We start from the raw sequence: 17,055 nt of genomic DNA, 5'->3' as shown, positions 1-17,055 counted from the left end.
GTCAGTAATGAGAAATATTGGCAAGTGATCGCTGATGAGGGCGCCAATGGCGCCAGAATGATGTTTCTCGTTGTGTATATTTGTTAAAAATACGGCTCACAATGTTTCAGAATGTTCATGAATTCGGGTGGGCCTGTTAATGGTGTTAATACAGGTGTTGGCTTCGAGTATTGTGATGAGGTCTGATCGAGCTTTTGAGGTATGAAACATATTAATATTAATATCGCCTCCTAATACAAGGTTGCAATTGTTATAATTAACCCATTCTAAAAAAATTATCCAGAAATGAAAGAAAATTTGGTATACTGCCAGATGGTGGCCGGTACAGAACGAAAAAGATGTTTGTTAAGAAATGACCGTCATGATTTCGAAATCTGAAGTTGTTTGTGTGTATTTTTCTATTTTTTCTGTTGATAAGGTCTTTTTTGCCATGAGCAGCACACCGCTTCCCCTACTAGAAGGACGGTTAAGATAATGGCTGTCATACTCTGACAACTTAAAAACTTCATGTTCATACGGGTACCAAGTTTCAGAAAACATGATGACATCAAAAGAAAAACCAGAGGAAGAAAGCAAAGCATACAGAACGTCCTCCTTATTGCGAGCAGATCGAGCGTTAAGGGGAAAAATCTGCCTCTCCAGTAGTCGGGAGTAGAGTAAGCATGAAATGTTTACGGGCATAAAACATTGGTTGTAGATGGTACTAGTCAAAATCTTGAAATGGGTCTATACTCCGTTTCACACATCAGGTGCAACGCTGTCAAAGCTAGCGCTCCTTTTTGCGCAACCTGCATCCGTGACACAAAATAGTGCGTTGCTTGTGGTGAGCGGAAAATAACAAATGCTTTGCTGCCAGGCTTCGTGAATAATACTTTTGCCATCAGCGTGGCAAAAAACGCAGCTATTGCGAGCGAATCGATCGAGATCTGTGATTTTGTATTTTGCGCTTGTCGCATTTCTCCATTTCACGTTCTCGCTTTCTCCGCAACCCTGGCCGTGTTTACTCTTTCCGTCCGGCTCCCTTTCACTTTTGAGAAAATGGCGTCCTGCTCAGCGGCCGCGGCCACCTCTCCTGTACGCATTTTCGCGAAGGTTCGTGCATCCAAGCTGTCAAGGCACTCCCGTACCAGGATCCGTTTTCCGGAGAAGTCTGTTCGGGAAGTACTGAGTGCTGTGAACGAGGACACCGGAGTATCTCCCCGTACCGTTGCCAAAATCAAGGCGGAGCGTCTGCGTTGGCTTTTGGCGTCTCCGAAAAGACCTCGCAACGTGAAGATTTCAAGCTCGCGAACAGTCAAGAATGAAAGCTTCACAGTCCATGCCATCCGTCTGAAAGTGCACAGTATGTACGCGAAGAGGGAAGTCCCAACACTGGACAGTGTGCTAAAGGCTGTAAATGAGGACGACGACCTGCCGAACTTCAAGAAAACGACGTTGTGGAGGTTGATGAAGGATATCGGATTCACATTTGAAAAAAGAAAACGGAACCTTCTGCTGATCGAGCGAAGTCACATCATTGCCTGGCGTCGCAAGTGCCTGCGGGCGATCAATGCATTCGGAGAACAGGGCAGGTACTAATCGTTCCTTGCTTATTTTCTTACGCAGCACGTTTAGACTGGCATCAAGCGTTTAGCTTGATGTTAGCTTTGCAACCTCGTAGTCGTAACAGTGATTGCTGCTTGAGAATGACACATTTAAAGGAAATCGTAATAACCACGTTGCTGTTGCGGACCTTCTGCGCAGAGGTGACATTTCACGGCCAGTTTTGCGCTACGTATGGGTGGGGCACGTGTCTGCATGGGTCAGATTTAATCGCTAAACCCGAATTGGTGCGGCAAGCAAAAACAACAGAACTGCCAAAAATGTCGTAGCACCGCAAAGGGTAGTGCCATCTCATATTCACTGTTAGGAACGAATAAACACCCGCCGTACACTGCCCGTTGCTCCAGTGGAGCGAGTTACTGGCGCTACTGCTGCGAACATTGGGAATTTTTGTTCGCAGTCGCCACAAGTGAAGAGATTTCAAATGTTACCGAATTAGTCAAGTAACCCATCCAAACATACAGTGAATATAAACTGGCTACCAAATGCCGCCTGGGCGCGAAATATTGTTACATTAGGCGGTGCACAATCCCGAGCAAGGGAGCAATAAATCCGAGATAATTCTTTTTCTCGATTGTCTTTGAGCGGCTATTTGTGAGACAGTGGTCAGCAGTGTGTTTGTTGCAGTGCGTTGCCTGCTTACATGCTGCAGTATGTTTGTTTACTTAATAGCATTAACTCGTGCACTCGGTTGTTTCGCATTTACAGGTGCATCATCTGCCTAGATGAAACCTGGGTCAACGTAGGGCACACAAAAGAATACTGCCACCGTACAAACCATTCAGTGGCGCCGTACCGCGGCCGAACTGTTTAAGCTAGGATTGGCCAAGCCTTGGGCACTCCAGGTGCTCGAAGAACGTCTTCCTCCTCGCTCGAGCTGCCTGCTGGCTGGCACGCCCACCTCGTCTACTTAGAACCTGGTCTGTTTCTTCAACCATTTGTCGGTGACATATTTGGTGGAGGTGCGGGGTAGCGTCCGATGTACTCCGACTGCGAGGACTCTCTCGACACCTGTTCTCCACGCGTGGACACAACACCCGTCCACAAAGCGAGCCGCCGCCTGCGAGGCCTACAACCAGAGTTCGGCCAACTGGAAGCGCCGGTAAGAGCGGTGAGAGCAATGACATAAACCGTGGCTAGCCAGACAACACAGCGTTCCGAGAATGCCCCGCCATTCGTCCTTCACGCATCTCGGTCGCCGCCACCGTTCCACGGGGACAGGTTCGAGGACGTAGAAGACTGGTTGGCCAACTTTGACCGAGTGGCAGGTTTCAATGAATGGGATGGCGAGCGCAAATTGCGCAATGTATACTTTGCGCTGCAGGACTCGGCCAAAACATGGTTCGAGAACCACGAAGCTTCCTTTACCACCTGGGAGGCTTTTCGCCGAGAACTCCTAGCGACGTTTACCACCAGCGAAAGAAAAGAAAAGGCTGAAATCGCCCTGCACTCGAGGTCCCAGCAGTCCAACGAGAGCGTCGTGATGTTCATCGAGGACATGACGCGACTTTTCAATCGGGCCGACCCTGCTATGCCAGAGGCGAAGAAGGTGCGCCACTTAATGCGCGGCGTAAAAGAACAGCTATTTGCCGGACTGGTGCGTGACCCGCCAAGAACAGTGGCCGACTTCACAAGGGAGGCAACGAGTATCGAGCGCTCTCTGCAGGAACGGGGCACGCGCTACGGACGTGAAGCTACTGTAGCAGCCGCTACCCAGTACACGCCTACGTCGCTGCCCGCCGAGGAGCTTCGAGAGCTTCTAAGAAGCGTTGTGCGCGAGGAATTGGCCAAACTTCGTTTTGAAGCTCCACAGGCCAATGTCGCTGCCGTAACCGACGTGGTCCGTGACGAAATCCGACGAGCTGTGCAGCCGCCCCCAGCTCCACACCCGGCGCCGCCCTCTGTTATGACGTACAGCGAGGCACTACGAAGTCCTGGGACAGCGAGGCAAGCCTTTTCCCCCGTCGTTCCCATGCCAGTGCCATCTCTGCAGTACCCAAGCGCAGCAGTACCATCTGTGCCGCAGGAGTACAGGCCCCCCATGAGCAAAGCCCACGTGTGGCGAACGCCAAACAATCGGCCGCTCTGTTACCACTGCGGGGAGCCCGGCCACATCCTCCGTCACTGCCTCTACCGGAGAATGGGTTTAAGGGTTTTCACCTGACGCACCTCGACCGCGCTACGGTGAAAGACCACGGGATATCGAGCTGTACCTGGCTGATAACGTGCAGTCCTCCACCCCGCAGCGGCGTCAATCCCGATCGCCATCCCCAAGGCGGTTCTCTTCGCCCGGCCGCCCGTCGTCCTCTGGCCAGTTCAGAGGTGCGTCCCCTCGTCGGGAAAACTGAAGACGGCGTCCTCCGGGGGTAGGGCCGCCGCTACTGAACCGTGTCAAGAGCCTCCATCCGAAGATTGGCCGCGACGCTACGACCAACGACGACCTGACCCGACGACCTCAACGACGCGCTGTTACCGACTGGTTTCTGCCGAAATTCCGGTATCCGCCGACAACCACGAGGTTACCGCCCTAGTGGATACCGGCGCCGATTTTTCTGTAATGAGCAGTCGGTTAGCCACGGCCCTGAGGAAGGTTCTGACCCCTTGGTCTGGGCCGCAGATCCGAACAGCTGGTGGCCACGTCGTAACTCCGATCGGTGTCTGCACTTCACGAATCCAGATCCGCGGAGTTACTTTCCCTGGTTGCTTTGCTGTGTTACCCGAGTGCTCCAAGGACCTCATACTCGGTTTGGATTTTCTTCGGGAGTACGGTGCCGTTATCAATCTGCAGGAGCTAATCGTGTCGTTTTCCACTCAAGGCCCTGTCGACGACGATACCGAGCCACGCAGGGCTAAGCTATGCGTCTGTGACGACCAGGTACTAATCCCGTCAAGAGCCAGCATGTTTGTCACCGTAGAGTGCGATAACAGCCCCAGCACTCGTGGCATCGCTGAAACCAACATCTCGCTGCTCCTTGGTCGGCAAGTCTGTGTAGCTCGCGGAATTATTGAATTGAACAGTGGGCGAACCGAACTTCTGGTGACCAATTTTGGTTCTGAGCCTCACTGTTTGCCCGGCAAAACAGCTATTGCGTATTTCGAAGAACTTTGTGAATTCGCGGGACAGCACGCGTTGTCCGAAATCCCGGCATCAGTGGAGGCACCGACCACTCCCATAAAGTCCGACGTCAACCCGAACCTCCCGTCTCATCAGAAACGCTGCCTGGAGAGCATTATCGAATCTTTCCGCGACTGTTTTGCATCGACCTCTAAAGTTAGGCAGACTCCGCTCACAAAGCATCGCATTATTGTTGACGCAAACCAGCGACCGTTATACCAGCCGCCTTATCGGGTCTCTTCGAAGGAACGTGACGCTATTCGCCGGCAAGTTCAAGAAATGCTCCAGGACGACGTGATACAGCCGTCGACGAGCCCGTGGGCATCGCCTGTTGTTCTTGTGGCGAAGAAGGATGGAACCCTACGGTTCTGTGTTGATTACAGGCGTCTAAACAAAGTCACCAAAAAGGACGTTTATCCTCTGCCGCGGATTGATGACTCCCTGGACCGGCTACGCCACGCCACGTATTTCTCGTCACTAGATTTACGTAGTGGCTATTGGCAGATCGAGGTAGATGAACGCGACCGGGAAAAGACCGCCTTTATTACACCGGATGGTCTGTACGAATTCCGGGTGCTCCCTTTCGGATTGTGCTCGGCTCCTGCTACCTTCCAGCGGATGATGGACACCGTGCTTGCCGACCTAAAATGGCAGTCCTGCCTCGTCTACCTGGATGACATTGTCATCTTCTCCGCTACGTTCGAAGAGCACCTGAGGCGCCTGCGCGCCGTGTTCGCCGCAATTCGTTCGGCCGGTCTTTCCCTCAAGCCCGAAAAGTGTCACTTTGCTTTCCAGGAGTTGAAGTTTCTGGGCCACATCGTGAGCGCTAAGGGGGTAAGCCCTGATACCGATAAGACTGCCGCCGTCGCTGCTTTTCCCATGCCAACCGATAAGCGAAGTGTGCGCCGCTTTCTGGGCCTCTGCGCCTATTATCGGCGTTTTGTGCGGAACTTCTCCCAGATTGCTGAGCCCCTCATCCGCCTCACGAAAGATGCCGAACGTTCTTCTGGGGCCAGGAGCAACAACAGGCCTTCGAAAACCTCCGCACTCGTCTGCAAAGTACGCCCATCCTTGGCCACTTCGACGAGTCAGCCGACACTGAACTGCACACAGACGCCAGCAACATCGGCCTCGGTGCGGTCCTTGTGCAGTGGCAGGATGGTCTCGAACGCGTAATCGCATACGCAAGCCGCACCTTGTCACGCTCGCAGGCGAACTATTCCACCACTGAAAAGGAATGCCTGGCAATTGTGTGGGCAGTGACCAAATTTCGCCCGTACTTATACGGCCTCCCTTTTAGAGTCGTCAGTGATCACCATTCGCTGTGCTGGCTGGCGAACCTCAAAGATCCCTGGAGGCGGCTTGCACGCTGGAGCCTTCGCCTTCAAGAATTCGACGTCACCATCGTCTATAAGTCCGGCAGGAAGCACAGTGATGCCGACTGTCTGTCTCGTGCTCCTGTTGAGGACAACGGAGCTGATCCCGACACCGATTTTGTTTTTCTCGGCGCCATTTCCACGTCCGTCCTCGCTCAACACCAAAGAGACGACATTGAACTACGGCCTCTCATTGAGTATCTTGAAGGAAGCGCTGAGTCCCCACCGCGAATCTTCTCACGTGGACTGTCGTCGTTCTGTTTGCGCGATGGCGTTCTGTATAAGAAAAACTACCACCCGACGGAAGCTGTCTATCTGCTCGTCGTACCCGCGGCCTTGCGCGACGAAGTCCTGCAGGCGTGCCATGATGACCCATCTTCTGGTCACCTGGGTTTTTCGCGCACGTTGGCGCGTATACGCCAGAAGTACTACTGGCCCCGGGTTGCTGCAGTTGTACAGCGTTACGTCAGAACTTGTCGCGAGTGCCAACGTCGCAAGACGCCACCGACTAAGCCAGCCGGACTACTGCAGCCTATTGATCCGCCACAAGCCGCCTTCCACCAAGTTGGCATGGACTTACTCGGCCCATTTCAACTGTCCTCGCTGGGTAACCGCTACATTGTGGTCGCCACCGACTACCTCACCCGGTACTGTGAAACTAAAGCTCTCCCTCGTGGCACCGCTGACGAAATTGCGAACTTTTTCGGTCAAAACATTGTGCTTCGTCACGGTGCACCGACCATCGTTGTAACTGACAGAGGAACTGCGTTCACCTCGGCCCTTACGCAGGAGGTTATGCGCCTTAGCGGCACCTGTCACCGCAAAACAACCGCTTACCACCCTCAAACGAACGGACTCACCGAACGGCTCAACAAGACGATCGACGACATGATCTCCATGTATGTTGACGCAGACCACCGGAACTGGGACGCCATACTTCCTTACGTAACATTCGCCTATAACACTGCTCTGCAAGAAACGACGCGCTTCACTCCATTTCGTTTAGTGCCGTACCGTACCGTACCGTTCGGCCGTACCGCGGCCGAACTGTTTAAGCTAGGATTGGCCAAGCCTTGGGCACTTCAGGTGCTCGAAGAACGTCTTCCTCCTCGCTCGAGCTGCCTGCTGGCTGGCACGCCCACCTCGTCTACTTAGAACCTGGTCTGTTTCTTCAACCATTTGTCGGTGACAATACGTCTGGCAGGACAAGACTGTGAAGTCATCTCAGGATGCTTTCCTGAAAGGTTTAACAACGGAATTGGCAGCGCCTTCAGGGAAGGGAGCCACTGGCTGTTTCCAGAATAAACCATTTCTCGCAAACACTGCAGGTTCAACATTCTTCATTGTCCTGCTCATTTATAGAATATTTTTTCCGAGCGTTGTACAACTTTTTCTGCATTCTTACTTGACGCTCCCACAGCTTGGAACTCTTTTTACCTGGCTGCATGAAAATCCTCTCTGAGCAGCTTCTGCTCTTCTAGGTGAGCAGCGAAATAGAGACAAGCTGACTTGTCTCTGTATTGCCTTCATATACGTTTGTGCACGACAGAAAATCTGTAACTCTTGAGGCAGTACTATTTTCTTTCACTGTGTGAATCAACACTATGTTCTAAATTTAACACAACACAGGAAACAGGCCATATCGAGGTGGTGTGTGTAAAAATATTCTGACCATCAGTTTAAATATTCTGCTCTTCTTCCGCATATAATAGCCAAGTTATAGAGCTATCTTCAATGACAAAGGAAAACGCGCTTTGCTTAAAAACGAAAGATACTTTAACAAAAACAAAAGAATTGCAGATATGCACAAGAATGTTGCGCATACACAGTCAGAAAATAGGCGATTAAGAAGTCTAGATTATGTTTTCTGCGCTCCTGTATTATAAATTCTAAACCAGCATTCTAATTTAACAGAAATCTTGCTTCTCAACTTTGCGATCAGTAAAAAATAACTGCTCTCGCCAAGTCCTTCGGGCTACTGTACACCGCAGTGCCAATGTCGGTCCCAGACTCTTTTGGCGAAGACTGGATCAGCCGCTAACCGGTTGCTCAGAACAATTCATAACATGCCAGATACCTAAAGAGAGGCCTACAAGAGAGTGGGTTCCTCGGCAACAGCGAAATCGAAAGTTGCAGACGGCCACTTGTTAATCGGGCCACGGCGGAGCACTCAACACTATGCTGATTATTAAACCCGACGAATGAACGTCATCTTTCGCTCAAATCTCTAGCGTGCATCTAAAAAGTATAGTCACAGTGCTGCAGAATCGGGAAGAAAACCGCCACTGCTGACCAAAAGCCGGTGCGAGCTCATTGACAACGAATTTCAGACAGCTGACATTAACGCGGTATGCATCAAATGAACAGATGCATGCAGTTTTTTTGAGAACATGACATAATATTCAAGCGATTGTGAACAAAAGAAGATTTCTTTATCAAAGTCACGCGAAATACGAGCGAGGCGTTCCGAATGCAGATTAGAATACTAGTATTTAATATATAACAATATAATAGACATCAACAATCATAATTTCATTAACCCTCACAAAATACGCACAAGCTCGCGTTTTGATAACGGGAAAATGATTCGTGAATATAGCTCCCTAAACGATACCTTTAAGTATTCATTTTTTCCGAGAACCATACGCGCTTGGAATAAATTACCTATGAATATTGTCGACACTCCCAGTGCACAAGAGTTCGTTACAAACCTGAAAATGCTGGGGTGAAGTTGTACTTGTATTCTTGTATTGTTTCTTGTATTCATGTATTCTTGATTCTTGTATTTCTTTTTTTTTGTGTCCACTCCTGCTTGGAGTCAGACGACTCTGCAGTATTCCCATATAAATAAAAAAAGTACATCTTGCGGTGAAAAAAAATAATAAAAAGAATGTGCGAACACAAAAACTTTCACCACGCGGGATTTGAACCGATGCACCCCCAATGCGGCCTGTCGACACTCCGGGGCGAGACCACACGGCCACAGAACAGCGCGGAGTGATACAACTCTCTTGATTTTGTTTTGAGGACTACTTCCGTAGCCTTGACAGCGTTGCACATGATGTATGAAACGGAGTATAGTGTTCACCACACCACACCACACTCTTCTTGTTGCGTCGAAGCGATCGCCTGCAGTAGTGCGGGCTTAGGTAGGCAGCCGCGAACCGTGGCAGCCTGGTCGCTTTCGGGAGCGGCCGCATAATCATGGCGTTGTCGGCAGCGGCGAGCAGCCTTCTGCTATGGCGTATCACTCTCAAAGCGATCGCTTTCCGCAAGACGCTTCCTCCCTCCCCTTCATCAGGCTCCATTGCTCGGCTTAAACAGCTGTGATGGTGGCGGCATTGAAATGCAGGACGATGCAGAAGCGTACGCGAACACGACGAGACGCAGGCCTGACAAGAATGTATAAGCAGCGCGTTCTAATACTCCGCGAGCGTGTATACATCTGCCTGCAAAAGGGGCAAACGTCATGAGCTGAAGGCCCAGCGGCCGGTCTTTTACATGCGTGAGTGTGGAACCGCAGCGCCATCCTTAGGGACGGCGCGGAAGCGGCACCCCACGGCCCTCTCTCGTAGAGTCTCGATAAATCTCGTACGGTGCCCGGATGCTCTCGTTTCAGTGCCCGGATGAGTGGAATTCAGTGCCCGGGTGTTGGCTCTCGGTCTCGGCGTGACGTCACCACACTGCCGACAACGGGACCTAAAAGCATTTCATGCTTAAAAAAGGATGTGCTGTTTTTAGTATTATTTGTCCGATGCAGTTTTGTTACGTCATATGGCATTAACAAGCAGCTGGGCATGACTGTCAAACAGCAAAGGTGGCTGAGGAGCGTCTTTCAGTCTTATTGAATCTTTTCTAAATCCTCGATACTGGTTACACGAAGCACACGCTATGTATCTGTTTTCCTGGCAAGGATTTTTCCGTCTTTTGTCCACGCGCATTTCCCCCCCCCCTTGTCCTTTTTGCGAGCGACAGTCCAGCTGAGCAGTTCTTTCAGAGCCATACACAAGTGTTCATTGACATAGATCAGAGAATCACCAGTGAACCCAAGGTCTGAATGGAGGACCTGATTCTTCCGGGCTTTCTCAAGGACAGCGTTGCGCTTTCCACGTGTGCGAAATTGCACAACGACATTAGGACAGCCGCCATCCTTCTTGGGCACACGGTGGCAAGCGTCCATGTCATCCTCACTGATTGGTTCCTGGATGACGTCCCCCAGCTTCAATAGCAGAGCTGGGAGGCTTTCGCCGTCCACCAGCGGAGTGCCTTTGAGCTCAAGGTTACGGTTCCTCGAGTACTGCTCTAGATTTGTAAGCCTTTGCTCTTAGTCTATAGCCAATTTTCTAAGCTGACTGCACTCCTCAGACAAACAGGCGTTTTCCTTTTCTAGTGACACATTTTCTTTCTCAATCTTTGTGCAGCGCTTGGCCATTACATCAAATTGCACACTGAAAAAGTCGATCGACGACTTCAGTTACTTGAACTTCTTTCTTAGTTCCTTCTCGATTGTACTTTTCATGTCGCGCATTTCCTGCCTAAACGTTTTTAGCGCTTTTGCGATATCCGGCGACGTTGCAGCAATGGACACAAACAGTTGACAGTAGCAGCAGCAACAGACTACAACTTGGCGTGAAAACAGTGAAAACAAAGGGCGTACCGCCAGCCTGGGTTTAAAAGTGAAGAACGTCACAGTTGTGTTGGTTGCCGCTGCCGCTGCCAAAATGAGATGCAGATGCAGGCTGGGCCAGCTTTTAATAGGCGACGGTGGCACATCAGCAACCAAGTTGGCAGCACACGTGCAAGGGAACGGCGATTCAGTAGCGCGGTGATGTAGTAGCGGCCTTGCGATGAACAGTCAGGATGAGGGCTAGATGAATTCCTGTTCCGGTAGATACCTGGGTTTAAAAGTGAAGAACGTAACAGTTGTTTCGGTTGCCGCTGCCGCTGCCAAAATAATCCTGACTACACAGTTTATGTCGGAAATATCGTGTCTGCATCCTTAGCTGAATGTAAGAGCAATGCCCACTGTCAGCGCGTGGAACTGATGCACATCGGAAGTATCCATTGAATACTGTAAAAGTTTCAAGAGGTATTCATTCGATGGGTACACGTGATTCTGTCTGTCACTTCCGCACACCGCACAGCCGAGCACAGTCTTTCCCTTTAGCTGCAAGGACGTCTGTGACATATTCAGCGGGTTCCGCATCTTCGTCCGATCAATCCAGCGGTTTATCATCAGTTTCACCTTTCTCTCATTGCTCACTCTCACGAAAACGTTATCGAAGCGCTTATCACAGGAGGAAACAACATAAATTCTATACAGGCTTGACTGTAAGCGCTCTTTATAAATAGCGGAATAAAAATTGCGGGGGACACTTAAGCTCCACCTGTAGCATATGACGTCATAGTGCTAATTAGTTAATTTCCATATATGCGGAAGTGGCCATTTTCAACTTTGCATTAAGAGGTGCAGCGATTAATAGATGCACCATTGCCCTGCGATGGCAGGCGCTGCCCCCAGTGGGGCCAGTGAGACCCAGGTTTTGCGTTCGTGAAAAACCTCTCCCAATCAATTAACAATTTAACTACGACTTCCCACGGTGGTCAGTTTGCCCACAATCCGGTGGGCAGGTTGTGATGACGCCACAAGGGACCGAGGTTACCCGCCTAGGTTGCTTCTCCAAGGGGTGGCCATCCGGGCAATCCTACGCCATGTATTTTTCCCTCACAACGCCGACTGCGACGCTGACAGCGCCTACAGCGGGTTTTCTGTGCAACGGGGCATTTAACACTACCGCCTTAAAATGTGTTAAAACCGAACCAAATTGTAGGCAACGTCTCTATAAGGTGCCTCTGTCTTCGGCCTCGTATTCGGTAACTTCGATGCTGTGTCTATCAGAACACCGCCAGTAGACAGCTTTCAGTAGGCAGCTGGCCCATGTCTCACAGGCCATGCTCTTGTAACACAAAAAGGAGAAGTGCTGCCACAAAATTAATCAATTTCGACGTACTGCCCACGCAAACATTTCTGCAGGAGCGTCGCTGGGCAAAATCTGTTCGGGTAGCTTTTCAGCGAAAAATGCAGTGTCTCGAGCTGCAGAAGAAAAAAAACATTTTGATGCTTGCTGTACTAGCACCGGCATTGAATCGACGAATGATATAATATCGTGGTGGCGCATTGTTTCTGCCTGTCGCGTCTCACTACCTCCAACTCTGCAGCTACTCTGGTTGCGACAACCTATACACCGCGGCGCTTACCGGTGATAAGACACCGCAGCAGCCGGATTGGGTGCCACCCATTCGGGTTATCCTCAGCGACCTGACGAGCGACATGCTCGAGGTGCTCGTCGACTTCGCCTACTGCGCGCCCCTGCACGAACACGTCGGACTTCACAACGTCAGCCTGGTGCTCGAGTTGGCCGAAAAGCACAACGTAAGTCGGGAGCCATTAGGAACTCATAGAAAACTTCAGTGCTGACTGGGAGCTGTTGCTGAGACGGGAAGGGCTGCCTGAGAAAGGACAACGATAAATGGTTAGAAACGAAGGACACTGACGCTAGATGTGATTGCCGTCTACATATAGGCCATGCCAAGTGGAGAATGTGATAGTACCAACATGAGCAGATTATCGCTCCACTGTAGAGAATAGGCGTGGTTGTACAGACCGCATCGTGCGCAGAACACCATTACCGTGCTTCCAATGCCATGAATAAGCCCGACGTGAATGCTGGATGGAGTGTTGGACAAGACAGTTGTTGCTGCAGCGGGTCAGGTGCCTCCAGTTCTAAATTATAAGGCAAAAGAGATAATCAAAGTGTAGGACCGAAAGGCAGTTTTCGGCCACCTGCGGATCTTTAACGTGCACTGACATCGCACAGCACACGGGCGCCTTTTTGCGTTTCAATGAAGGCGAAACGCAAAAAGGCGCCCGTGTGCTGTGCGATGTCAGTGCACATTAACGATCTCCAGGTGATCGAATACATTCCAGAGATACGTGAGACAGTTAATGCGCCATTTCCTTCTCTCAAAATCAGTTTTCAAAGAGAGCTCCTAAGTGTCAACATCACTGGAAGTGTGCCTATGTCGAGATTTAGCTACGCTACGCGCCAGCGTGACCTGGGAGATGGCGTCCCGAGCGTAAGCAGTGGTGGGGGCTGAAGAAGGCGGCAAGAGTGTGTCCAAAGGCAAGGTGGGATGCCTACCAAACAAAAGGTAGAAAGGAGAATAGCCTGTTCTGTCATGAAGGGAAGAGTTATATGCAAATGTCACATAAGGCAAGGCTGCGTCCCAATCTCGGTGGTCTGGCGATACGTACATGGCTAACATGTCGGTGAGCGTGCGGTTGAACCTTTCCGTAAGCCCATTGGTTTGTGGGTGGTAAGCTGTCGCGAGCTGGTGCTGCGTTTCACACGAACGAAGAATGTCGTGAACTACTCTGGATAGAAAATAACGACCGCGGTCGGTGAGCAGTTGACGAGGGGCGCCGTGGTGAAGGATGACGTCTTGCAGAAAAAAATCGGCAACATCGGTAGCGCAGCTGGACGGCAAAGCACGCGTGATGGCGTACCGAGTCGTATAATCAGTTGCGACAGCGATCCACTTGTTGCCAGAGAGGGACGTCGGAAAAGGCCCAAGAAGGTCGAGGCCAACACGGTGAAAAGGTTCCGGAGGTGTGTCGATGGGTTGCAGAAGACCGGCAGGCAAAGTGGAGGGCCTTTTCCGACGTTGACACAGGTCGCAAGCGGCGACGTAACGCTTGACGGAACGATAGAGACCAGGCCAAAAGAAGCGATGTCGCACCCGAGCGTACGTGCGGGACACGCCAAGGTGACCGGCTGTCGGCAAATCGTGCAGTTCTTCAAGGACAGAAGAGCGTAGACGTTGGGGTATAACGAGCAGGAGCGGAGGGCCATCGGAGCGTAGGTTTCGGCGATACAAAATGCCGTTCTGGAGCACATAAATGTTCAGAGAGGGAGATCGGTTTGCAGAACGGATGCCATCAAAAGTAGGTCGTAAAGATGAGTCGTGGCGCTGTTCGTTGGCAATATCGGCAAGATCAGAGATAGCTAAGAGGCAGGGCAGCGTCTCAGCGTCCTCTAGGTCAGGTGGTTCCACAGGGTATCGGGATAAACAGTCAGCGTCCTGGTGATGGCGCCCTGACTTGTACACGACGGAGTATGAGTATTCTTGGAGGCGCAAAGCCCAGCGACCAAGGCGACCGGTGGGATCTTTTAGTGAAGACAGCCAACAGAGAGCGTGGTGATCAGTGACAACAGCGGATGAACGGCCGAACAGGTAGGGTCTGAATTTAGCTACTGCCCAGACAAGGGCAAGACACTCGCGCTCAGTAATGGTGTAATTTTGCTCTGCGGCTGAAAGTAGGCGGCTGGCATAAGCGATGACTCGATCTTGACCCTGTTGACGTTGGGCTAGCACGGCGCCGATGCCATATCCGGAGGCGTCGGTGCGAACCTCTGTGGGAGACGACGAGTCAAAATGTGCTAAGATGGGCGCAGTGGTCAGCAAATGGACGAGGGATGAAAATGAGTTCTCTTGAGCAGGGCCCGAGGTAAAGGGTGTGTCGTTCTTCAGAAGATCGGTGAGGGGACGAGCGATGCCGGCGAAATCTTTGATAAAACGGCGAAAATATGAGCACAAGCCGACAAAGCTGCGCACATCTTTCGACGACCTTGGAAGAGGAAAGTCCTTCACAGCTTGAATTTTGATGGGATATGGGCGTACACCAGAAGCGTCAACGAGGTGTCCGAGGATAGTGAGTTGGCGACGACCGAACTTCCATTTCGATGAGTTCAGCTGAAGTCCGGCGTTACGAAACACTGTCAGAATATTGGAGAGGCACTCGAGGTGCGTGGCAAAAGTAGGCGAGAAAACCACAACATCGTCTAGGTAACAAAGGCAAGTGGACCATTTAAAACCGCGAAGAAGGGAGTCCATCATTCGTTCGAAGGTAGCCGGGGCGTTACAGAGACCGAACGGCATGACTTTAAACTGGTATAAGCCATCACGCGTCACGAAAGCGGTCTTCTCGCGGTCCTTTTCACCAACGGCAATTTGCCAGTACCCCGATCGAAGATCAATTGAAGAGAAATATTTGGCGCCGTGGAGGCAATCTAATGCATCATCGATCCTTGGGAGTGGATATACGTCTTTTTTTGTGATGCGGTTGAGGTGCCGATAATCAACGCAGAAGCGCCAGCTGCCGTCCTTCTTTTTCACCAGGACGACTGGTGAAGCCCAAGGACTTGACGAGGGCTCGATGATGTCTTTTGCGAGCATCTTGTCCACTTCTTGATTTATGACGGTGCGTTCGGCGCTGGACACTCGGTACGGACGTCTGCGGAGAGGAGCGGAATCACCAGTGTTTATGCGATGCGTCACCGCATAGGTCCGAGCCAAAACACGGCTATCAAAGTCGAAGATGTCGCGGAAAGATGATAAGAGGTACCTAAGATCGCGAGCTTGCATCGGCGGTAGGTCAGAAGCGATGATGTTGGCGTAGTCGTCGGTGGGTTCTCTGTTGATGGGGCCGCAGGCAACCGGCATTGCTGAGTGGAAGGTAAGCAGCTGTCCACCACTGATATCACACATTCGGCAGCAGGGCACAGCGTGGCGAGTGAGATGCCTTGCGGGAGCGGTTGGATGGATGAACCAAAGTTCAGGACCGGAAGGTACGCTCGGTTGGCCGGCATTGTAAATACAGTGTGTGGAAGCGCAATGCTGCGCGTCAGGGCGACGTCAAGTTCCGGAGTGACTACGTAGTGACCATCAGGTACCGGGGGAACATATGAGAAAGAAATGTAAGTTGCGGCTTGAGGCGGTAGACGGACAAAGTCGACAGCACAAAGACGGTGTATAACTCGGGACGGCGACTCAGCAGAAAGAGGAAGGTGAAGCTGAACAACATTAGTGGCGCAGTCAATGAGGACTGAATGCTCAGACAGGAAGTCGAGGCCAAGAATGACTTCATGAGGGCACTTGTCCAGAACAGAGAACAGAACGAATGTATGGCGGCCGGATATGGTCACACGGGCTGTGCATAGTCCAACAACAGGAGGCGTTCCGCCGTCGGCAACGCGGAGAACGGCTTTGGGTGCAGGGGTCAGTACATTTCGGAGGCGGCGTCGGAGGGTTGAACTCATGACGGATACGTGCGCGCCTGTACCGACCAGGGCTCTCACAGGCACTCCATCGACATGAATGGCGAGCAAATTATGGTGTGCGCGAAGGACTAATCGAGGATTTTGGGACTGGGGCTGTACTGCAGCATCACCTCCAGACACTGCAGCGTCTAGTTTTCCGCTTGCAAGCGTCCGTAGGGGCCAGGAGAGGAGCGACGGCGTTGGGGCGAACGAGACTGTCGACGCAGCGGGGACGGTGAGCGGCTGGAGCGGGGAATCTGGCCGTCGACTGTAGCACTGTGCTGGGCTGGAGGGGGCGTGTAGTGGCTGGGCTGTTCGTCGTCGCGGTGGGAGCTGAGAGGACGGTATGTGCTGCGACGGGACCAATAATTTCGACAGTGGCGGGAGATGTGGCCAATGCGGTGGCACTGGAAACAAATGGGCCTGTCGTCGGTTGTCCGCCAGTCGTTAGGGTTTCGCCGACGTGGAGTGAAGTGAAGGTCGTCCAGGAGCAATCGCAGTGACTTCGGGTGGTGGTGAAGACCGTACGGGGCTGACGGGCTGGAAACCAAGGTTTGCAAGCTCTTAGCGGACGACAGCTTGTACCAGAGAGATGGTAGGCAAGCGGTTGTCGCCATCATGTAGATGCAGGGGGGGGGGGGGGGGGCAGGGGACATAGCTTCGAGCTCGCGTCGGATGATGCGGGTCACATTTTCTGGGGGCGCTGGAGTTTCCCGGTGTCGCAGGTCTTCACATGAGGAAGTCGCAGCCGTGTTGGGGAGGCGTGTGCACGGTTGGCTAATACGCCTGCTTTTGGCTTCCT

The 17,055-nt window shown here is 51.7% G+C and overlaps 1 protein-coding gene across 1 annotated transcript in view; it reads left to right on the top strand.

Annotated features, from left to right (window-relative positions):
- The window catches only part of LOC149327463 (kelch-like protein 10), a 156,201-nt gene that overhangs the window by 10,477 nt on the left and 128,669 nt on the right, over positions 1-17,055 (top strand). The window contains exon 2 of the mRNA XM_089564890.1: positions 12,313-12,526. Within this exon, the coding sequence (XP_089421016.1) occupies positions 12,313-12,526 (214 nt within the window). The remainder of the gene's footprint in view (positions 1-12,312; positions 12,527-17,055) is intronic.

Source organism: Amblyomma mixtum, chromosome 10 (genome assembly GCF_055824585.1).
Source record: "Amblyomma mixtum isolate Tamu chromosome 10, ASM5582458v1, whole genome shotgun sequence".
NCBI lineage: Eukaryota > Metazoa > Arthropoda > Arachnida > Ixodida > Ixodidae > Amblyomma > Amblyomma mixtum.
Note: the sequence above shows the minus strand (reverse complement) of the source record. Positions and strands in the feature narration are given on the sequence as shown.